This window comes from Typopeltis vanoorti, chromosome 4, assembly GCF_054136105.1.
Source record: "Typopeltis vanoorti isolate ZY-2024b chromosome 4, IOZ_Tvanoo_1.0, whole genome shotgun sequence".
In the NCBI taxonomy this organism is placed as follows: domain Eukaryota; kingdom Metazoa; phylum Arthropoda; class Arachnida; order Uropygi; family Thelyphonidae; genus Typopeltis; species Typopeltis vanoorti.
The window spans coordinates 4628494-4654216 of NC_143552.1; the positions used below are offsets into that span (position 1 = coordinate 4628494).

General features: G+C 34.9%; 1 protein-coding gene across 1 annotated transcript in view; it reads right to left on the reverse strand.

Moving 5' to 3' along the window:
- Positions 1-25723, reverse strand: part of Snr1 (SWI/SNF related, matrix associated, actin dependent regulator of chromatin, subfamily b, member 1) — a 286904-nt gene that overhangs the window by 200794 nt on the left and 60387 nt on the right. Inside the window, exon 3 of the mRNA XM_090391621.1 lies at positions 74-200. Within this exon, the coding sequence (XP_090247747.1) occupies positions 74-200 (127 nt within the window). The remainder of the gene's footprint in view (positions 1-73; positions 201-25723) is intronic.

Genomic DNA, 25723 nt, shown 5'->3' on the forward strand with positions numbered 1-25723 from the left:
CCTTTCTTTGGAACTACCGATAACTAAAACTTTCCTTTTATTCCTTGCTTAAAAATGAACAAACAAAATTTACCTTGATATTGGCGGCTCTGTGCTAATAGAAACAGCCTTATACTTTTCATCTTTTCCTTCAAATATTTCGTCAACCTCAGTAGCTCTTAGTAAAGTAATATTGGTTGCAAGACTATGAGGACCCAGGCCTACCAATAAATTAATTACATTAAAATCAATCGTTATGAAATGCAGTAATATCTGTTAAACACATAAAATTTAATCTGAACTGCTAAACAAAATGAAATACTCTGCATGAATAATATAATCCATACTTATTGTTAAACCAGCAACAAAACCTCGATGAAGTTCTTATATAATTATAATATTTAAGCAAATCTTTCTTAAAAGAAGGCACTGTAAAAAATTGTAGTCACCACATTTAAATAAAAAAAAAACTATCACAAAAATTACAAAAAATTCAATCAAAAAATTGCAAAAAAACAACAAAAAAAATACTCAAAAATAACTCAACAATCAAAACTCAGTGTTAAAAAAAACTACACTGACTTTACCAACACCCGAGGTCTCAACATCCAATGTTAAATCTTTCTTTTAAGGTTACACGGTGATCAGCATTCATATTTATGAATTTAGAGACACAAAACACACATGTTGAAAAGATTATTTTACTAATTACTAATAAAATAACAACTTGACGTTTCGACTACTATATTGAGGTCATCGTCAGAAGGATACATGTGTATACGAACCAAGATACATGCTGTTGCACTCTATACAGGTAAATTACATCTACGTTGTTAACTAATCTTTTTTCTTGGCCTGCCCTCTAGTGATTAAAAAAAAAAAAAAAACACTACAATAAACTCTGCTAAAGTCCTCACGTACTAGGATTCTTCTCTAATTATACAGTTCATATTGTTATATTATGATTATCTTCTGTATTTGTACAGTAAGATTGCTATTGAATGTTAAGAGGAAAAAAAACACTTCACAAAGTCTTCTTGTATTGAGATTTTTCTTTGTGGTTGCTATGAAGGTTGCAGATGGGTCATCCACATTCTTGGAATGGTTAGACCATCATTTTTATTCAGATTCGGATCATGTTTGAGCATTTACAAAGTGCTTCCATGAATTTCTGCTCGAACCAGATTTTGGTGCAGTGTGGGGACTTGGTACCTTTCCAATCAATTCTGTGGTATGTTTGGAGTGTGTGGTCAGAAAGGCCGGTTTTTCCAAAATGGAGGTATTTTATGTTTCGTTTGTGTTCATCCTTCCTGATTGGGATGGTTCACCTGTTTTCCCTACATATGGTATGCTACAAGTGCATGTATTTTGTAAACCCCTGGCTAGGCTAGGTGTGACAGAGGATCCTTGGAAGAACTGAGTAGGTGTCTTAATTTTCTCGGGGGTTTCAAGGTGGTTTTCATGTTGTATTTGTGTAGTGTTCTGTCTATTTTTTCGGAAATGCCTCTAACATGTGGTATAGCAATAGCATTCTTGAAATCTTTTTTGTTATTAGTGGTGTCTTTGTGGAGGATCTTGTGAATGGTTTTTATACTGTATTACTGTATCCATTTTTTTATAAAGGTATGTTTGATGGTTTCATATTCATGGTTAAGAGCTTTTTCATTTGAACAAATAGTTTGAGCGCTGTGTTTAAGGGTGCTTATGACCCTAGATTTTGTGTTGTGGTGATAAGAAGTTTTGTGTAGGTACTGGCCTGTGTGTGTGTAGGTTTGCGGTAAACTGAGAAGGAGAGACAGCCTGAAGGAAGACGTGTGACAAGTGTGTCCAGGAATGGAAGAGAGGTGTTTTTTTTCTATTTCAATGGTGAATTGTGTTGTTTGTTCAGGTGGCTAAGTAATGTATTTAGTGTTTCGCGGCTGTGGAGCCAAATGGCGAAAATATCATCGACATATCTGAGCCAAATTTTGGGTTTTAGGCAAGCCGACTCTAGAGCTCATTGCTCAAAGTCTTCCATATAAAAGTTCGCTATTGGGGGGGGAAAGTGGCGAGCCCATGGCTGTACCCTCTTTTTGAAGGTAAAAATTGTTTTGCCACATGAAATATCCGGAACAGAGTACAGAGGCAAAGAGGACCGTGATGTCGTGTGGAAATATGTTCTGTAAGAGCAAGATAGTATCATTGATTGGGACATTGGTGAAAAGGGAAATTATGTCAAAGCTGACTAATAGATCTTGGTCATTTAGTGTAATGTTTTTAATTTTGTTTATGAAATGTTGTGTATTTTTTATGTAGGAAGGGAAATGACCAACCAATTCCTTGAGTGTGGCCACTAATTTTTTGGCTAAGTGGTAATTCGGGCTGTCGATTCCTTCCACAATTCTTGTCTGTTTTGTGTACTTTTGGCAGGCCATAAAATCTGGACATGCAGGCACACTGCAGTATTAATTTTTTTAATTATTTCTTCCGGCCATGTGTTAACTGATTTAAGTAGTTCAGTAGTTTTCTTTTTGTTGCACTGCGTTGTAATTTACCATTTGGTAGGTGTTGTGGTCCGATACCAAATGGTTCATTTTTTCTATGTAGGTTGTCCGATTTAAAACAACAGTGGCATTCCCTTTATCTGCTTTTGTGATAATGTCATAGTTATTTCATTATTTTTTTTTAGGGATTTGAGGGTCCGTTTTTCAGCTTTGTTTAGGTTGCTGCTTAATTTTTTGGTTGAATTTAGTAAACAGGCAGTTTCCCATCCATATTTTGTCAGCTAAATTGGCGGGGAGAGATCTTAAACCTCTCTAGATATGATAGATTATATCTAGTTTATTTACTGACCTCGGAGCAATGGCGTAATTTAAACGTTTCTCTAGTAGCGAGAGTTCACCTTGGGTGAGGTTGTAATCCGATTGGTTGATAACCAGACAGTGGTCCGATGGTAGCTGGTTGCTCCTAACTGCATTTGTGGGTGATTGGCTGCTCCTTTTGTTATGGCGTCATAATTGTCTTGTGCTTTCCTGTAGTTTTAATGCTTGAAACTTTATTAACTTTGAAAACTTTGAACTGTATAATTCCAGAAGAATCCTAGTACGTGAGGACTTTAGCAGAATTTATTGTAGTTTTTTTTTTTTTGTAAATCACTAGAGGGCAGGCTAAGAAAAAAGATTAGTTAACAATGTAGATGTAATTTACCTGTATAGAGTGCAACAGCATGTAGCTTGGTTCTTATACACATGTATCCTTCTGATGATGACCTCAATACAGGGGTCGAAACGTCAAGTTATTATTTTATTATTAATCAGTATAATAATCTTTTCAACATGTGTGTTTTGTGTCCCTAAATTTATAAATATGAATGCTGATCACCGTGTAATCTTAAAAGAAAGAGTCATCATAATCCATGGAGATGTGACCCACAAGCAGTGCAGCCTCTACGGTAAACGAAAGATACAGTTCCATGTTAATCAATAGACTAGCCTTTTTGAAACGATGTAGAGACAGCAACTTAATACCCAACTGCATTAAACTAAAGAAGAAATTTACTTCAGCTAAAGCGCTCTGTATCTATGCCAGGCTAGAAAAAGCGTTGCTAAGAGAACAGATCCACGAGGCATGAAAGAACTTAGCATTTACCCAAGCCAAAGTGTTACACTAAAATTTGAGCTATCCAGTTACGTTAATCCAGAAATTTGGGATATTCTGGACAAGATCACAGACAACTCAGCCAAGCATCTATTACTCAAAAACAAAGAACAATTAATAACAAAGTTTCAAGCATTAAAACTACAGGAAAACACAAGACAATTATGACGCCATAACAAAAGGAGCAGCCAATCACCCACAAATGCAGTTAGGAGCAACCAGCTACCATCGGACCACTGTCTGGTTATCAACCAATCGGATTACAACCTCACCCAAGGTGAACTCTCGCTACTAGAGAAACGTTTAAATTACGCCATTGCTCCGAGGTCAGTAAATAAACTAGATATAATCTATCATATCTAGAGAGGTTTAAGATCTCTCCCCGCCAATTTAGCTGACAAAATATGGATGGGAAACTGCCTGTTTACTAAATTCAACCAAAAAATTAAGCAGCAACCTAAACAAAGCTGAAAAACTGCCCTCAAATCACTAAAAAAAAATAATAATAATAACCGTGACATTATCACAAAAGCAGATGAAGGGAATGTCACTATTGTTTTAAATAGGACAACCTACATAGAAAAAACGAACCATTTGGTATCGGACCACAACACCTACCAAATGGTAAATTACAACCCCATGCAACGCAACAAAAAGAAAACTACCGAACTACTTAAATCAGTTAACACGTGGCCGGAACAAATAATTAAAAAATTAATACCGCAGTGTGCCTGCACGCCCAGATTTTACGGCCTGCCAAAAGTACACAAAACAGACACACCATTACGTCCAATTGTGGAAGGAATCAACAGCCCAAATTACCACTTAGCCAAAAAATTAGCGGCCACACTCAATGAATTGGTTGGTCATTTCCCTTCCTACATAAAAAATATGCAACATTTCATAAACAAAATTAAAAACGTTACACTCAACGACCAAGATCTATTAGTCAGCTTTGACATAACTTCCCTTTTCACCAATGTCCCAATCAATGATACTATCTTGCTCTTAAAGAACATATTTCCACATAACATCACGGTCCTCTTGGCCCCTGTACTCCGTTCCGGATATTTCGTGTGGCAAAACAATTTTTACCTTCAAAAAAAGGGTACAGCCATGGGCTCGCCACTTTCCCCCCCAATAGCGAACTTTTATATGGAAGACTTTGAGCAATGAGCTCTAGAGTCGGCTTGCCTAAAACCCAAAATCTGGCTCAGATACGGGACGATATTTTCGTCATTTGGCTCCATGGCCGCAAAGCACTAAATACATTCCTTAGCCACCTGAACAAACAACACAAACGCATTCAATTCACCATTGAAATAGAAAAAAAAAACAACTCTCTTCTGTTCCTAGACACACTTGTCACACGTCTTCCTTCATGTCTTGTCAAAGTTATTTTTAGTAGAACTTTAATCTGTCTCTCCTTCTCAGTTTACCGCAAACCTACACACACAGGCCAGTACATACACAAAACTTCTTATCACCACCCAACACAAAAACTAGGGTCATAAGCACCCTTAAACACAGCGCTCAAACTATTTGTTCAAATGAACAAACTCTTAATCATGAATATGAGACGATCAAACATACCTTTATAAAAAATGGATACAGTATAAAAACCATTCACAAGATCCTCCACAAAGATACCAGTAATAACAAAAAAGATTTCAAGAATGCTACTGCTATACCATATGTTAGAGGCATTTCCGAAAAAATAGACAGAACACTACACAAATACAACATCAAAATCACCTTTAAACCCCCGAGAAAATTAAGACACCTACTCAGTTCTTCCAACGATCCTCTGCCACACCTAGCCCAGCCAGGGGTTTACAAAATACAATGCACCTGTAGCATAAATAATGTAGGGGAAACAGGGCGAACCATCCCAATCAGGAAGGATGAACACAAACAACACATAAAATACCTCCATTTTGGAAAAACCGGCCTTTCTGACCACACACTCCAAACACCACAGAATTGACTGGAAAGGTACCAAGTCCCTACACCGCACCAAAACCTGGTTCGAGCAGAAATTCATGGAAGCATGTGAAATGCTCAAACATGATCCGAATCTAAATAAAAATGATGGTCTAACCATTCCAAGAATGTGGATGACCCATCTGCAACCTTCATAGCAACCACAAAGAAAAATCTCAATACAAGAAGACTTTGTGAAGTGTTTTTTTTTCCCCTGAACATTCAATAGCAATCTTACTCTACAAATACAGAAGATAATCATAATATAACAATATGAACTGAATAATTCCAGAAGAATCCTAGTACATGAGGACTTTAGCAGAGTTTATTGTAGTTTTTTTTATTTTTTAATCACTAGAGGGCAGGCTAAGAAAAAAGATTAGTTAACAACGTAGATGTGATTTACCAGTATAGAGTGCAACAGCATGTAGCTTGGTTCTTATACACATGTATCCTTCTGATGATGACCTCAATACAGGGGTCGAAACGTCGTTATTATTTTATTATTAATCAGTAAAATAATCTTTTCAACATGTGTGTTTTGTGTCCCTAAATTCATAAATATGAATCCAATGTTAAAGCTTATCAAAACTAAAATCTGCTTTATAGTTCTCTATAAAGAGAACACTCTATACAGAATCCCCTAATATGATCTTAAATAAATAACTACCATAAAATGGATTTTATTGTACTCATATTTGTAGATTTAGGGACTCAAAAACACACGTGTTAAACAGATTATTTTATTAATTACAAATAAAATAAACTTGACGTTTCGACCTCTATATCGAGGTCATCATCAGAAGAATACAACTGTATGTAGAACCAAGCTACATGCTCATGCTTTCTATATCAGTAAGCTAAATCTACGCAGTTAATAAATCTTTTTTCTAGCCTAACCTCTAGTGATAGAAAAGAAAAAAAATAAATAAATAAATAAATAAAAATAAAAAAAATAAATAAATAAATAAATAAAATAAAAAATAAATAAATAAATAAAATAAAAATAAAAAGTAAATAAATACAAAAAAAAAAAAAAAATATATATATATATATATATATATACACATAAATAGATAAATGCAACTACAATAAACTGTTAGAGTCCTCATGTATTAATATTCTGGATAGTTACAAAATGATTTCTTTCAGTTGCTATTGAATGTTCTAAACACTTCACCAAGTCACCAGGTTGTCTTCTTGTAGTGGGAATTTTTCTAATGCTAGTTTAGGATGTTATACAGGTTGTAGATGGGTCCTCCACATTCTTGAAATGGTGAAGCCATCATTTTTGTTGAGATTTGGGTTGTGTTTGAGCATTTCACAAGACTCTTTAAATTTTCTCTCAAACCAGGTTTTGGTGCGGTGTAGGGACTTGGTATTTTTCCAGTCAATTCTATGGTATGTTTGGAGTGCATGGTCAGAAAGGCCTGTTTTACCGAAGTGGAGGTATTTAATGTGTCGTTTGTGTTCGTCTTGTCTGATTGGGATAGTTCGCCCTGTTTCCCCTATGTATGGTATGTTACATGTGCAGTGTATTTTGTATACCCCTGGGTGTGCTAGGTGTGGAAGAGGATCTTTAGAGGTACTGAGTAGGTGTCTTAGCTTATTTGGGGGTTTAAAGGTGGTTTTAATGTTGTATTTGCGAAGTGTTCTGTCTATTTTTTCCGAAATGCCTCTAACTTAATTTTTTTTTTTTTTTTTTTTTGTATTTATTTACTTTTTATTTTTATTTCATTTTATTTTTTTATTTTTTTTTATTTTATTTATTTAATTTTTTTTTTTATTTTTATTTATTTATTTTTATTTTTTTTTTATCACTAGAGGTCAGGCTAGAAAAAAGATTTATTAACTGCGTAGATTTAGCTTACTGATATAGAAAGCATGAGCATGTAGCTTGGTTCTACATACAGTTGTATTCTTCTGATGATGACCTCGATATAGAGGTCTAAACGTCAAGTTTATTTTATTTGTAATTAATAAAATAATCTGTTTAACACGTGTGTTTTTGAGTCCCTAAATCTACAAATATGAGTGCTGATCACCGTGTAACCCTAAAAGAAAGGATTTTATTGTAGTTATTTAAGTTCATATTAGTTCATATTAGTTATTTATTTAAATTGTATACTAATTGTATATATATATTAGTATACAATTTTCACCCTGGTATCAAGGGCATCTTCAGTATAACTTTCAAATTAAACAAGAACAGAAACTGGTATATTCAACAATGACACACAATCTGCACATACGTGATGTAGAGCATCTTGGTTTAATTACATTAAGGTTCTAGTAAAAATAACTTTGACAAGACTGAATAATTAAAAAAAAAAAGATTTTATATATACTGACTATAACCGAGACTAGAATAACAATTAAATTTATTCTAAACACAACATGTTTCATCAGATTGTTCGACTTCTTCAGGCATGGGAACATAGAAAGCAAGTAAACACTATAAGAAACATCGTATCATACAACTATTATAAAATCAGTTAGCTTTGAACTGTAGCTACAGTCCGTGTTGAAGTTCTATTGTTAAATAGTTGCGTGCATCTGATTTCACGCGTGTGCCAATATCGGATAGCAGAGCTGAAAGTCCAGTAGATTTTAGCTGAGGATATTATTTATGTGATGAGTGTTGATAACAATTTCCTTAGACTCGACTATGTGTCGGTCCACCTCGTCACGGCATATATGAAGGCTTGAGGTTGTTGTCCAGTTTATCTCATGTTGACGGCCTTCATCATTTGTGTTTACTGAAAACAGTACATGGCTTGACAGGGCACTTGCTCTAGTTCTTTTGTAGGCAATGTCTCTCTCTTTCTGATGTTCTTCTAGACGTAGGAGGATGGAATTTTCAGTTTGGCCATAGTATTGCTTCCCGCAGTCACACGTGATTTTGTACACTCCTGGGAATTGTAGATTGTTGTGAGCTTGTTTGTATTTGTAAACATCTTTCTTATAGTAAACACTATAAGAAACGATGTTTCTTATAGTGTTTACGTGCTTTCTATGTTCCCATGCCTGAAGAAGTCGGACAATCCGATGAAACATGTTGCGTTTTGAATAAATTTAATTGTTATTCTAGTCTCAGTTATGGTCAGTATATCCCAGTACCGAGTTAATACTACAAATTGCTATATATATATATATATTTGGGTTACCAAGTAATTTTATAAGCTTGGTTATTTAACTCCTAATTCCAAGTATGCAAACAATTAAGTTTGCGCCTGAAACATAGTTCAAGTCTAAAGATGGTACAACACCAAGGCAACTCATTGTAAAGGTGGGTAAAGCTCTGATCACTATTCTTAGTATTTTCCCATAATGTAAAGCACATCTCACTAAAAGATGCATACTGCAATACATTATGGGTGGGGTCACTACCCAGACCGGTTTCAACGTTTTTTGAGGTCTCCTCAGTGAGTGTTCTCCTTATGGGAGAACTTTCCCCAAGTTAAAAAATTAATTACACACACACACACACACACACACACACACACACACACACACACACACACACACACACATATATATAATTAAAAGTTAATTCTGGAATTTGTGAAAAATTATCCCATAAGTGGGATAATTTAAATACATCATTTCAATTAGGTTCAGTCGATGTAGCAGGATCTCACAAATCTCTTTATATAAACGTTCTAAGAGATTATTACTTTTATGGAGAGTCTTTATTTTTTTCCAAAGAACTTGGTGTCTGGTGGTGATGCATGCTCTCCAGATCTACCTGTTTGACCAAGATACGATAATCCACACCAGCAAGGAATTTGATGCACTTCAGGGTGGGCTAAAAGGCAGATTTTCTTTAGCTGAGCCTAAAAAAGTAGATACACTGTTGATAAGACAGAAGGGGTAGGCCAAGTAGTTTGGCTATACCTTCTGATACACTTTTAACATAGGGCAGCATTTCCCATACTTTTCCTACGACAGAACACTTCACAAATCCTGAAATTTTCACGGAACCCCTTGGTTATTTTGTAACGTGTTAATTAATTAATTTAGCTGATGTTTTATTATTAATTAATAATTAATTAAACATCATTAAATCAATTTGTACTAATTTTTATTGATATATCCCATTCTGATCACCAAAAGTTTATAATACATGTATTATTATAAGTACTTACGAGTGAATGCAGAATTTTTCTTCTGTGTACTAGTAGTTTCTCCCTCCTTTTGTACATCCTGGAGATCACTTTGTAGGCTAGAGATGGATGAATCACTAGCTGTTGCATCACAAGCACCTTCAATAAGAGATTTCTAAACACCAAAATTAAACAAAGTCCTTTGTCTCTTATTCATATTAAAATTTAAATCTGCAGCCCTCTTAAATTTAAAAAATCACGGCACTACGGTTTTGAAACTTTCACCCTACAATACAAATTTGCGAAGAAAGTATTCAGTATTACTAGATTTGAGAACCGGATACAGACTACCTTGATCTTCAATTTTAGTGGAAAAAATTTTCTTTATACTTCCTTGCTGATTGGTCACTAACATTTACAACACAGATCTTATTTCTTTCAGTTTTGAGAACCAAGGATACACCGCCCATTGTTGTAATCGGCTTGCAGACAATTTTTATGATCGGTCATGAACAGCGGTATTCTCTTTCCCAATTGTTGAAAGATTTCAATGTGTGAAAATTAACGCTAATTCGTCAATATTTCCATGTTTAAAAATATGCCGCTTGGTCACTGACATTTGCTACACAGATGTCATTTCCTTCAGTTTTGAGAACAGAGGATGTTATAATCCGCTTGCAGGCAATTTTTATGACCGGTTATAAACAGCGGTATTCCCTTTCCCAAATGTTGAAAGGTTTCAACATTTGGAAAAATTGAAAGAAATAACATCTGTGTTGCGAATGTTAGTGACCAATCAGCAAGGAAGTATAAAGAAAATTTTTCCACTAAAATTGAAGATCAAGGTAGTCTGTATCCGGTTCTCAAATCTAGTAATACTGAATGCATTCTTTGCAAGTTCGTATTGTAGGGTGAAAGTTTCGAAAGCATAGTGCCGTGATTTTTTAAAAGTAAGAGGATGCAGATTTAAATTTTAATATGAATAAGAGACAAGGGATTATGTTTAATTTTGGTGTTAAGAAATCTCTTATTGAAGGTGTTTGTGATGCAACAGCTAGTGATTCATCCATCTCCAGGATGTACAAAAGGAGGGGAAAACTACCAGCACACAGGAGAAAAAGTCTGCATTCACTCGTAAGTACTTATATTATAAATTTTTGGTAATCAGAATGGGATATGTTAATGAAAACCAGCACAAATCAATTTAATGATGTTTATGTTTGATTGATGTTTAATTAATTATTAATTAATAACTAATGATCAATTATTAATTAATAATAAAAATCAGCTAAATTTACAATTAATTAATACATTACAAAATAACCAAGGTTCAATAAAAATTTCAGGATTTGTGAAGTGTTCCATCATAGGAAAAGTTTGGGAAACGCTGATCTATACCAATGCCATCTACCGCCAACCCACCATCATTAGTATTTTCACAGACAACCACAAACATCCATGCTCATGGCAGGATTTGAACCCACAGCCTTTTGGCTGAAGGGCAGATATGCTCACTACTAGGCCAACTAAGCTGGCATTTGTTGGTAAAATTTATTTTGGTTGTGTGAAGTGGCACACTGCCAAAACAACATGTTAAATTCACGAATAAATTTATTCAGCTGTGTTTTCACTAACCACCTTTACTTATGCTATTAATCACACGTTTCCAATATGGATTATACAAAATTCCAAAAGTTGCTCTTTTCACTAAAAACTGCTCTACTAAAATGTGTTAACCTAATCTATACATTCACTATTCAGAATGCAGTTGTTTTCGATTTCCCTGAATATTGATCATTTTCATACCATGTTTGTCACTAAAGATGCTATGAAGACTTGCAATAGATTAAAATAGGCAGAGAATAAAATCTAAGTTTACTATTTCTATTTGAATATCAAGTTTAATGCCCTTTTCCTTAATAATATTTACACAATTAAAGTGCTTGATAATACTTTATAACAAACTCTATTTAATACTTATTGTCATTATTATTACACCTACTAATATGACTAATTTTATATTATATAAATAATAGTAATTTAACATCAATAAGTTGCAAATCACCAACAGCAACTTTTGTCAATATACACACACACACACTAGGGTCTCTTTTTATGCGGTTTTGAAGTTATGTGATGCATATTTCATGCAAATTCAGGGTTTCCCGTTGTACATAATGAACAGTGTGTTGCAGCACATTTTGGTGTAATGTGAGTAACATGTAAGCAGTGAGTGTCCATGAAGTTTAATTTTGCATGTAAGGGTTTGTCTTTTCATAATTGTAAGTCTAAATTTTGCTAATTTTTATTTTAAAGATTTAATTTGGCCTAATGGAGAAAAAAAAGCACCAAAGAAATTGCTTTTCTTTGGAAATGAAAATTGCAATTTTAGATTGCTTAGCAAAAAAAGAAGGATCTACGACGATTGGTAAACATTTTAATTTAGGTGAATCTACTATAAGAGCAATTAAAAAGAATGAAGACCGAACAAGAAAATCTGTCATTTCTGGCACAAAACTAAGTGTCAAATTATTATCGTACTCAAGAGATGCTTTATTATAAAAAAACGGAATGAGCGCTCGTAATTTGGATTGAAGAATTAACTCAAAGAAGAATTCCTATAAGTGATTATTTAATTACCAAAAAGCTCTTCAGTTTTATGAATAAATGAAGCAATTGGAGCCATCTACTTCCGCTTCCAAGGCTGATAAAGAATTTTCAGCTAGCAAAGGATGACTAACCGTGTTTTTAAAAGGGAATGCACTTCATAACATGAAGATTACAGGCGAGGTTGCAGCAGCAGATGAAGCATAACCCAAAAATTTTCAAGAGAAGTTAGCCATAATTATTGAAGATGGTGGATATTGTCCCGATCAAGTGTTTAACGCTGCCGAAATAGGATTGTTTTGGAAGAAAATGCCTAGTCGAACTTACATTGCAAAGTCTGAGAAAAAAGCATGTGGGTTGAAAGCAAGGAAATATCGAGTAATGTGTTACTTTTGTAGTAATGCAGTAGGGGATCGAATGTTGAAACCCCTCCTGGTAAACTGATCCACAGTCCACGTTACTATAAAAGGCAAAGATCTAAAACAGCTGCCGGTATTGGATGGCTAATACAAAGGTCTGGGTAACAACTGCTGTATTTACTGAATGGTTCAATATTGCTTTGTATCAGAAGTGGAAACATATATGAAGCAGAAAGCTCTCGATTTTAAAGTTTTATTAATTGTTGACAATGCACCAAAGTCATCCTCATTTAGAACATCCAAATGTGCAGGTATTGTTTTTTCCCACCCAATACAACGAGCATTATTCAGCCATTAGATCAAGGCATAATTGCTACTTTTAAAAAATATTATGTTCAGCACACTTTTCAATTTATATTGGATAAACTAGAAAATGAATCATAAACAGTAGCTGACATTTGGAAAAAAATTTTCTATTTTGGACTGTTTAAATCATGTTGTATCTGCTATCACTGAAATCAGACCACAAACTTTAAATGCCTGATGGAAAGCAGTTTGGCATGAATGTGTTGCAAACAGTGCAACCACTCAAACATCTACATTATCAGCTGAAATCATTACTTTGGCACATGAAATTGGTGGAGAAAGTTTTGATACATTTAGCTAGAATGATGCAGACAAATTGCTTGTGGATAATGCCTTAAGCGACGATGATATTATTGGATATTGATTAACTTTAGATATCGTCGAAGATCCAGAAAACGATAGTGAAACAGAAGAAAAATCAGTCACCCTCACCGCAAATATAATTCGAGGTCTTGAACTGTGCAATAAATTGGAAAATCATTTTCTTGTTAATGACACAAATTCTGAACAAGCCTTTAAATTCCAACGTGAGTTGAAGAACTGTATGTCTGGATATCGCGAGCTGTATAAAAAATTAGTAAAATCATCACTGCAAAGTTGAATGAATGATTACATTGTCAGAAGAAAAAAATCAAAGAACCATAAAAATAGGACATCAAAGATGTCCTATTTTTAGCATCATTGTTACTGAAAGAAAACTATCTGTAAGAAAGAATGTTTATTCATGTTATCATAAATGGAATTTAGCATGATGTAATTTATAAATAATTAATTTTTTTTTTCACTAGAGGTCATGCCAGTAAAATAACTTGTGATCAATTCATTGTTTCTCTTACTGTATGTAATGTAACTTTGCTTGTCCGGTATATTTGTATATGCTCCAGATGATAATCTTAATATGAAGATTGAAACGTCGGGATATTAAAAGTTATTTATAACACGGTTGTAAAGTCCATAATTTCTAAAATGAATGCTGATCACCGTGTAACACTAAAAGAAAGTAATATACTTTTCTGTATTTCCTTACTTACTATGAAGTCAGTGCACAGCTGACCAATCATTAACTAGGACCACTATAATGCTGTTTATCAATTCTCCCCTGTCCTTGGCATCGCATTTCTTGTAGTGCAATGAGATATATTTTATATTTGAGCATTTCATTAGCAACTTCATTCATCTTTCCTATTTGTTTCATTGTTCTTATATTTCATGTTGCCATTTTGACATCTCTTCTTATTTTTTTGTCTATTTCGTAATCCAATCCTATCCTTTTTTCCATTCCAGGTCAGTTGCCATTGAGTACTGCTTGGAGGTTTGCATAAAATGTTTTATGTGATTGAGTTGCTAGCCCAGTGCACAACTCTCCTCCTTTATCCAGGCTTGGGAATGGCTGAAGTGATCACTACTCAGAGTAACCAATTTCAGGCACAGTTACATGCAGAATATAAGGAAGGAATAATTTTGGACATATCTTTCTAAGATGTTCTTGGTTGTCTTATAGAGCATTTTTAGGGGAAAGGAGGATAGAATATGATGAATCAAGATTAGGAGTGGGAGCTGTTTTGACTGAGTGTCATCTTCAGAGCTCATGGGAAAAGTGCGCTTTTCCCACAAGCTCTGAAGATGATACTCAGTCAAAACGGCTCATGCCACCATTACTCCCACCCCCTAATCTTGATTCATCATATTCTATCCCCTAAAAACACTCTATCATCTTCTTCCCAAAGAATTCACAGCCCAACTTTGAAACCCAGGTTTCAAATTCACATACCTTTGTTTTATTTAAAATCCCACATTTTTCTATCTCCACATTTCCACCCCCCCCCCCCATCATACTTCAGCAGTGATATATAAATGTTTAATGTTATATACCTGATGCTGCTCCAAAAGACAACGAACATCCTACAAGGTACTGTAATCCTCCCCACCTTATCCGTGGGTTCGCTATCTGTGGTGAATCTGGTCAGTATATATTAACCCTTTCATGCGTAAGGGCCTGATATGAGGACACATAAAAATGATGTCCTCAGATGAGGATACCATTTTAACACATACAGGGCACAAATTTAGCAAAATTAATGAATTCATGATCATGATAATACCGTAAGATTAAATGGTACTGTATCATCATTATAATTTTTTATAAATGAATATTCATGCATGAGAGGGTTAAATGGAAAATTTCAGAAATAAACGATTTATAATTACGCAGGCAAAGTGGATACTAGATCCAACATTATTTCAAAGCCAAATATTTGTAGAAACTATGAAAGTTTCGTAAGTTGACCTGAGAACTTACAAGAATACAATCCTCGGCATCCCTGAGTTGATTGCAGAGAGGCTACCGAACTAACTTAATTAGTGCAACCTAAGGCAACTTGAGGATTCCAAGGATTGCATTCTTGTAAGCTCTTGGATCACTTAAAACTTTCATAGTTTCTACAAGCATTTGGCTTTGAAATAATGTTGGTTCAAATATCTACTTTGCTTATGTAATTTTACATTGCCGATTTCGTGCTGTTCTGAGCAACGTGATGAAATCTCGAGCCATATCGCCTGGGACGTGAATCACCCTCTTCGACCAGCATATACACGCTGTATCATATATGCTACCTGCTCGTTAGTTACTTAATAACCATCTGAAAATATTAAATGGAAAATTCCAGAAATAAACCATTCATAACTTTTAAATTGAGCGTCATTCTGAGTAGTTCTCGGTTATCAGATCGACTGTTGCAGTAGTGCAGTGTTTATGTTCAAGTAACCCTTATTTTACTTGATAAATGACCACAAAGTGCAAGGGTAGTGATGCTGCCAATTCAGAAATGCCAAAGAGAAGCCATAAAGTGCTTTCTTTTAAGTGAAAAGGTGTAAGAAAATAAATAAAGAAATATATAATAAAGAAACCGTATGCTGAGGATTCTAAGATTCCATTCATATTCAGATAACTTTTATTACAGTATGCTGTTATAATTGTTCTATTTTATTATTAGTTATTGTTGTTAATATCTCACTGTGCCTAAATTATAAATTAAACTTTATCATAAGTACGTATATACAGGAAAAAACATAGTGTATATAGGATTTAGTATTATCCACGGTTTCAGGTATCTGCTAGGAGTTTTGGCCGTGGATAAGGAGGGGACTACTGTATGTCCAAAATTATTCTGTCCTTATATTCTTCATGTATCTATGTCTTTAAAATACCAATAATGCTATAAAAAATTGAGTAAAAAGCCAATGACATCGTAAAAAGGGGTGCAGGCAAAACAGCCATAACAATTAATATTAATTTAGAGGAGTAACATGGAAAATTTTCCAGAAATAATACTTATAGTATTAAAACTATTTTTGATGTTTGCATAAAATGAGAATCTTCCAAACTTTTGAGGAGAGACAATCATTCCGATTCGGGTTAGGCTGTATTTAAAAGAGTTCAATTCATGGATGCAATTTATCATGGAAAAAGAAAATGATGGTAGTTTACTGTTCTTGGACATCCTTGTCAACCAGCTTTTATACTTTTACTGGCAGATACATTCATTAAAAGTCTGCTCATCACACCTCTCAAAAAATTGATGTTATCAAGTTGTTTATTAATAGAGTACATAATGTATGCTTCTCTCCCTCAAGGTTACAACAAGAACTTCTCACTATCAAAACTTTAATGGAAAAATGGCTACAATCTTCATCAAATTCAGCAGATAACTGGCTCCTATGTTCTCACACCTTGGAGATTCTTCAAAAATTCTTCTGGTATCTCTGAACCTATTGGGAGAATTTTGAAGAAGTATCACCTTATTCTCACATTTTTCCTATCAACAATATTTCTCATGTTACCATCTACAAAAGCAAAGCTGTCACCTCTATTGTTAGCTGGTGTTCACCAGATTCCTTGTGAAAGTAATTTGAATACTTTGCGTAGACAGGCTATTCTGTGCAAAAAGTAATTAATAAACATTAATATTACACTGAAACCTCAAAGGTTTGGTCTAGTACATCATAGTATTGACACTAAACACAGTATCAGTAGGATGAAGCTCATCACCACAGAAGCAGTTTTAAATATGAACACCTTTTCAAAGAAAGTTGCAAAGCCCTTTTACATTAGCCTAACTTGAAATGGAAAGATTGTCTCTCTCTCCTAAAAGTTTGGGGATATTCTCATTCTGAATAAAAATCAAAAATAGTCTTAAAAAAAATAATCAAAATCAGCTAATGCCTTTTATTCCCACATAGAGAGTAGGCAAGGCCATTTTTAGCCCTATTAAACTTTTGGAGAATGAATGGGCAATTCAATCTCCACTGGCAGCTAATTATAGCTAGGCAAAGGCTATAACTAAGTTAATTGCCACGAAGTGAAGAGACGGCTAAAAAGTGCCGCACATCTCAGTCCCTAAAACAATATTTTTAATGTCTGAGAATAGTGTGGGTTTGATGTTCGATTTTCTTGAGTTTACGGGACAACAAACTCTGAGTTTCCAGGAGAAAACACCTGCTTGCCCGTGCCAGAGATTGACTAATTCGGGAACTGGACGAAAAAAAGGCTTAGAAAATGTCCCTCTAGTCAGCGACCAAACTTGAACTCAAGTCTTCATTCGTGCAGTCAAGCGTCGTGGAGTGCAAATGCAACTTCCACTGAGCTCAGTGGCTCAGGCTCCCAAAAAGTCTTAATGTTATTAATATATTCATTTCTAGCTCACGTCAATCATTTTTAATTAGTAAACTGATTGCTGTATGTATCTTTTATTTCTGCTCTTTGATTTGCTTGTTTCTACACTCTTATATTTTCAGTACAAAATATCTGTACTTTCATTGAAGTTAATCACTGCAGTTATTATTATTACTGAGACCTCCAGGGAGTCAAGGACTCATCGAAGGAGGCTGTACCCAACCCAGCTTTCATACCTTCCCTTAAATTCATTTATAATAGATACACTCACTACCCCTAAGGGCAAATTATTCAACTCACTCACTCCTCTCTGGGAGAAAAACCTAGCTCTTGCTCCTTTCTTGACTGTGAACAACTTTAACTTCCATAGATGCTCTCATGTTCTCTCCCCACCTTCCATATAACAAAAAATTTAATCATTTGAAATGCTATAACACCCATTCAAAAGTGTTAATAGACCTCTGTCATATCACCCCTCTTTCTCCTGTTAACCAGTCTACAATCAAGATACTCTCAATCTGTCCTCATAATCTAAATCCCATAATCTGGATATAATCTTTGTAACTCTTCTTTACACCCTTTCCACAACTTCTTTATCCCCTTGGAACCCGGGACACCAAATCTGCGCACAGTAATCCAGGTGTGGTCTTATCAAAGCCTTATAAAGAGGCAAAATTACTTCCTTATCCTTACTTGTCAAGGTTCACTTCAACATAGCAATTATCGTCTGAGTTGTATTTGCAACTTTTTCTATGTGACCTTTGAACTTTAAATTCTTATTCACCAATACACCAAGATCCCTTGCCTCTTCAGTTTCTTGTAGCATAACCCTGCTAATATAATATGCTACTGGAACTCAAATCACACGAAAGTGCATAACTTTACACTTGCTAACATTACACTGACAGCAAGATTTCCAGTCTATTCAAATCATTTTGTAATTGCTGAATATCAGTAGCATCCCTGATTGCCCTGCCTATCTTCGCATCATCAGCAAACAATTGCACATCTGATGATAGACCCGACTGGATGTCATTAATGTATAAATTGAACAATAATGGCCCAAGGACTGAACCCTGAGGTACAACACTGGTTACCTTAAATCTGGCAGATTCACGCCCACTGTATACCACTTTCTGAAATCTGTCTGTCAACCATTCCCTGATCCAAGTCAAGATTATATTCCAATCCCATATTCTCCAGTTTACGTAACAAACTGTCGTGTGGTATCCTATCAAATGCCTTAGAAAAAATCCAACATTATCATAGTGTATCCATTCCCTTTATCCAACTCGGCCGTAACATTGTTATAAAATATGAGCAAATTGTTAAAATATGACTTTCCTTTAATAAATCCATGCTGTTCCCTGCAGAGTATAGAATGCTTGTCTACCCATTTCTGCATGCAAGTTCTTACCAACTTCTCTAAAATCTTCACTACCACACCAGAGATACTAATGGCCAGGTAGTTAGACACATCAGTTTTTTTACCACCCTTGTGCAATGGAACTATCATACATTCCTGTGGTATCATTCCTGAGCTGAGACTCAAGTTATACAAATATGTGAAATACAAATATGTGAAAGGCCTAACCAATTCAGCTGAACATTCCTTTAGCAGATGGGCTGATACTCCATCTGTCCCTATTGGCAAATTCTCATCCAGTTTATTCAAGAGCTCTTCAACCTCATTTTCATGGACCTCTAACTCTTCATCCAACGTAGCAGTAGCACTGTGCACCATGCTACATACACCTGGTTGATATATCTTAGCAAAGCAAGCACTCATTAACTGAACAATCTCCTTAGCTTCTGACACTGATGTGCCATCTACATTCAATAAAGTTATTCTTCCACATTCATTCTTTCTTTTGCTTGCGGCATAACGACAAAATTCTTTTGGATCGATTTTAGCTCGCATGGCCAATTTCTTTTCATACTCCATTTTAGCTTTTCTCACAATATTCGTTACTTTTCTGGCCTGAGCTTTATATATTTCATAACTCCTCTCACTCTTATTCTCACAATATTCTTTCCATATCATCTTCTTCTTGTGGATCTCTTGCTTAATAAGGCTGAACATCCATTTCACTCCCAACCTATTTATTCTTTGAACACTAGGGATACATTGAGATGCCGCCTCATTCAAGCACTTTTTCAAAGATTCTGACATTGCTGACATTTTTTCCATTCAGTAACTGATACCATGGGACCAAAGATAGTATTCTTCTATGTTGATCATAATTTCCTGCTTTGTAGTTCAGCATTTTACCTGTTTTAATCGGAGCTTCAATATAAATTTCTTGGGAAGTAGATACTTCCCAAGAAAGAACCGCATGATCACTGTCACCAATTGGTGGTAAAAAGTGTAATTTGTCACCAGTTGGTGGTAAAATAGTGTAATTTGTTTAAATTTATTCAGCCAGCTAGCTACCACATCAGCTTTGCTTATTCTGTTGTTTATTATCAGATTTAACTAGTCATCTTCACTACAACACTGTGCCAAAAGATCTGAAATACTTGTTCCATAGGATCTCCATTCAGAAAGCAGCTGAAGTTTACCATGCTCCTGCCTATTTTTATAGTTTTGGTCTTTTTAGTGCTGATTTTCATGCCAAATTTGTTACAGCTACTATTCAATTTAGTTTAAGTATCCTGGAGACTTGCACTAGACGTGTTTAGGAATACATCATCTGCACAAAGCAAAGAGCTAAGTTTGATATATCCAATTCTAATATCAAGACTTATGCCACTTTCTTTCATAATGTGATTCATATAGATGATGAGGAAGAGTGGAGATAATGTGAATTACATCAAACCATCTTCCCATATTTCCTTCAATTCTATCTGCTAAATGAAAACTTAAATATAGACTATGCATTGCTCTTTATAATGTTCCATTCACTCACTATAACTGAAGTGTTTTAAAATGCTTTTCTCTAGACACCTGGTCATATGTCTTTTCAAAATCTACAAAACTTAAGTGCAGGTCCTTGTCACATTCCCATGATTTCTCAACAATTTGTCTTAAACAGAAAATCTGATCTTGACAAACTGTATTTGGCCTGAACCCAGCTTTTTTTTCTCTCCAAATTTCTCTTCCACAATCTTTTTCAAGAATGCTTGCATAAATCTTATCTGGAACATTAGTAGTGAAATTCCACTGTAATTCTCATATTCAGCTTTATTTCCTTTTTTTATAGCTGGTTACTATGAGAGCTCTACTCCAATTATCTGGAATTTGACCTTCTGACCAGGCTTTCCAGATTATGCAGTGCAACCACTGCAAAACTTTTATACACTAGTGGCCAAAATTGTGGAAACCTTTTGGAAAAAGTGTATTTCTGAGGTTTGATGGCTTATAACACCACCTTTTTTTGGAGTAATACCATAAAATTATATATCAATGGAAAGATAATTTAATCAACAATGTAATGCAATAACTTTTATGAAGGATTTTTTATTAGAACAGCAGTTATAAAGAAGAAAAGTGAAACACATAGAAAAAATGAGACATACAAAAATTCTCACAATGTGAGTTAATACTTAGTTGGGTAACCTTTAGCATTAATTACAGCCTTACAATGCCTTCCCATGGAGTGAACCAAGTTTTTTAAGTTCTCCAGCTGTTATAATGTGAAATCAAGATTGGGTTTTATTGGTGGGTTGCTTCTGACTGGGTTAAGGTCTGTGCTATTCCCAGGCCATTCCAGCAGTGGAATATGATTATCTTGGAACCACTTTTTGCACACAGCAGCAACATTACATGGAGCTGAATCCTGTTGAAATATAAATGCTTTATTATCTTGGAAAAGATCACGTGCAGAAGGCTTCAGTTAGGACAATTATTTCATTTATGTATTTTTGGGCATTTATATTCCCATTAATCACGAAAATTCTGCCCACACCTTTTGATGTCATACAACCCCAGATCATAACATTAAGTGGGTGTTTCATGGAGGGTGTAAGGCAATCAGGATGCAAATCTTCTCCGATTCTTCTCCTTACGTATTTTATGCCATCACTACTACCAAACAGGGAGATTTTGGTTCCATCACTCCAATTAACACTATCCCATTGTTCTGCTGTCCAGTTAACATGGGTTTTAGTCCAGTTTAATCTTTTCAACCTTTGTTTGAGATAAAAATGGCTTTTTTCATGGAATTTAGCATTTAGATCAAATTCCTGGTCTGCGCCAAACAGTCCTTGCACTCAACTTCACATTGTATTGCACTTCATCTTGCAAACACCCAGATGATTTTCATCTGTCACGTAGGCAGAGTCTCTCAATTCTTCTATCAACACTTGCTGTTGTTCACCTTTTCCTGCCTTTACCAGTCTGGTTTTGTAGTGACTGAGTCTCGTTATACCTCTTGAAAAATTTAGAAATGCCACCTTTGGTTAAGTTTCCACCAATTTTTCTTCTAATTTCTTCATAACTGTAGCCTTGTTCACTTAATAGTACTATTTTGCATCACTTTCTGGGCGACCACCCAATTCTTTGCACCATTTTTTTACTTTTATTACGTTTTACAAGCTCACTAAATGAAAGAACACAAAAAAAAAAAAAAACCAACTTGACAGCAATCACATAACACACTGACAAATGTCCTCCTCTCAACTCCAATACATGACACCAATAGCTGAATCCTACTGTGACCTTATTATTAGCTCATTGACAAAACAAGATGACACCTGATCGGTACATTAAACACTCATGCTCATTGGCTACATTCAAATGAAGGAAAGCTACTTCATATCAACCTAAGCAAGTTGTGCTTCTTTTTTCTGGTTATTTGGCTAACTTTTCATAGAATACAGATAATTGAACAAACTTTGTTGCATTACATTCTTGATTAAATTATCTTTCCATTGATATATAATTTTATGGTATTACACCAAAAAAAAAAAAGGGTGTCATGAGCCATCAAACCTCAAAGATACACTTTTTCCAAAAGGTTTCCACAATTTTGGCCACTAGTGTACCTGCATACTTAAGCATTAATGATCAAATATCATCTACATCAACTGCCTTTCCACATTTCAAGTTTTTGATGGCTTTTTTCTATATCCAGCATCGATGTGTACTCTACTTTGCATTACTCTTGAAAATTTTCTAGTACAGTTCTGTCAGTGCTTGTTCGTTTAACAGTCTTTCCAAGTAATTACTCCAGTCTTCTAGGATATCCTTATCTCGAGTTTTCATGTCACCTTTATCATCTTTGATTCCTTTTACAGTACCACCCCTTCCTCTATTTCTAAGCTTCTTCAATAGCCTCCAGAACATTTTACTACCTTCATGATATTTATTTTTCATACTCTTATCAAAGTTTTCCCATGATTTTTGTTTAGCTACCTTTATACATAGCCCAGCTCTCTTGCATTTTTCTCTGTATTCTTTTTAGGACATCTGTCAACTTATTTGCTAAGAACTTTTGGTATGCTTTCTTCTTTTCCAGTCCTGCCTCTTTAACTTCTTTTGTCCACCATTAGATTCTTATTTTTTCTATCCTTGCAGACAACTTCACCACATCTCCCTAGCTGAATCAATCAGTGTCTTCTTTAGAGTTTACTACTAAATTCCTAGGTTTGGTTTTTGTTTTCAATTTTTTTCATTTTTTCTTCAAAAATGTGACACACATAATGTTAGTGAAGAGCTCCAGAAAAGACAAGTGTTATTTTGCATAATGTTGTTGTTGTCGAGTCCATTGAAGAGCTTCTAGATATGACCTTGGATCAGTAGAACTGCTTTGGCAATCTGTTGAACTTTGGTGGAGTAGAGCTTTTCTCTAGGGTTGTTGTCAATTTTCTGTAGAGCAGCAGCAATTGCTGGACAAGAATAAATATGGACAGGTGTTAGTTCAACTCCTGGACAGTTTTTGCATGTTTCATAGCTCCTATTACCATCTGGCTGAATTTCAGGCCTTAAAATGTTCCGTCCCTAGTCTGGTGGTGACTGTGGTTATTTCTCTATTTTCATTAATTTCACTGAATTCATTCTTCTTCTTGATAGTTTGTTTTACCAATCTTATTTTGGCGACAGTGTTAGCATCAATCAGTGATAATGGGTGTAATTTGTGAGGTAAGTATCCTGCTTCTTTGGCTAGTCTGTCAGCTCTTTCATTGCCTTCAATATTTACATGGGCTGGTATCCATTGCACTTTGCAGTTCTTATTTTTCAAATTTAAGGTAGTTAATAGTTCATAAATTTCCTGTGTAAGATTTGTTTTTTCATTTTTGAATGCCTCATGTGCAGATTTTGAGTCACTGTAGTTGGTTATTCCTTCTATAAGTCTGTTACTGGATTTGAGAGATAGAATTTGAGAGCTGTTTGTATGGCTGTTAATTCACAAGTGAAGTTTGAAGCTATTTTGCCAGCTGTGGTTTTGATTTGCATTTCCTTGCCTTCAGGTAGTTAGAAAAACTGCTGAACCTTCTTGGTTGAGTGCTTCATCAAATGATCCATCAGTGTAGGCAATGACATGGTTTGGATTGTTTAAGTGATGTATAATGTCAAGTCCTTTTATTTTCTTGCTGTGAATCCTTTTTTGAACAAGGTTCGAGGAGATTTAAGTTTATCATTGTTTTTTGGTAGAATAGTAGAAAAGAATGGCTCTTTGATTGTTTCAATGGATAGGTGCTCTAAGTCAATCTGTTTTCTAATTTCATGATTACATTGCAATGTAGATGATCTTTAGTCTAGATTTTCTTGTCCAGGCATCAAAAGTCCTGAGTGAGATGTGATCCTTTGGTGGCTCCTGATTCTGTTAGTGAATTTACTAGAAAGTTTTCTTCTGTCTTCTAGTATATGAAGCCCACATTTTTGTTGAGCTTTTAAATTATTTGTGGATGAGACTGAACTCATAATTTTTGCTGCTCTTGATTGTACTCTGTCAAGTTTTTCTTTTGAGCTAGTAGAAGCTAGAGCCCAGATTGATGAGGCATATTCCATAGGGTCGTATGAGTGCCGTATACATAGTTTTGAGTGTATTCGGTTTTATACCCCCCACTTTGTTCCACAAAGCCTTTTGATGATAACAGCTTTTTGGATATATTTGTAATATGAGTTGTAAATCTCAGTTCAGTATCTAGGGTGGGGCCTAAGTATTTTGGAGACTGTTTTTTCTATTTTGGTATTATAAATTTTGATTTGGGGGATGTAATCATGTCTATTTTTGCTATTAGTGGAGAAGATGCTCAGTTTTGTTTTTTTTGTGGGTTTATCTGTAGTTTAAGTTCCTTTGCCCATTTTTTATTGAGTTATTTAGCACTTTTTCAGATTGTTGAAGATTACTGCTTGTGTGCCAGATTGCTATGTCATCTGCATAGAATGCTATTTTTGTGTCATCTGTTACGTGAGGTTGGATATTGTTCATATAGATGAGAAATAGGAGTGGGCTTAAAACAGAACCTTGTGAGACTCCAGCCCAAGTTCGATGCATGTTGGAATAAATTCCATTAACTTGTACTTTCATTTTTCTTCCTTTCATGAAATCTGAAATCCAAATTGATGCATTCATTTCCCCTTATTCCTGTATCATATGCAATTTTTACTAATTTTTGTCTTCAGACACAAGATCCAAGAATATTGCTGTCTTCTTCTTTGGTGGTTTTTCTAGAAAGCCATCTATTCTACAAAACAATTGGTGTTATTGCTTGAATTTTAGTCTACATTTATTTTTGATAATTTACTGTGTCTACGTGATTATTGGGGAATTGTTAACGACTTTATTAACTGAAATTTTGAATCTTACATTCTTTGAATGGAACACAATGGCAGTATTCACAAGATCAACCACACTGCTGTTGACTGGTGCAATCAGGTTAGAGGTGCGAAAATCAAATGCAGTTAATGACATAAAAAAAAAAAAAATCAGCTAACGCCTATGTTGTTCCCGTATAGGGAGTAGGTGGGGCCGTTTACCCTATCTAACTTTTGGAGACCGAGTGGGCAGTTCAATCTCCACTGGTAGCCAATCAGAGAGATAGCTGGCCCAAGGCTATCACTGATTCAT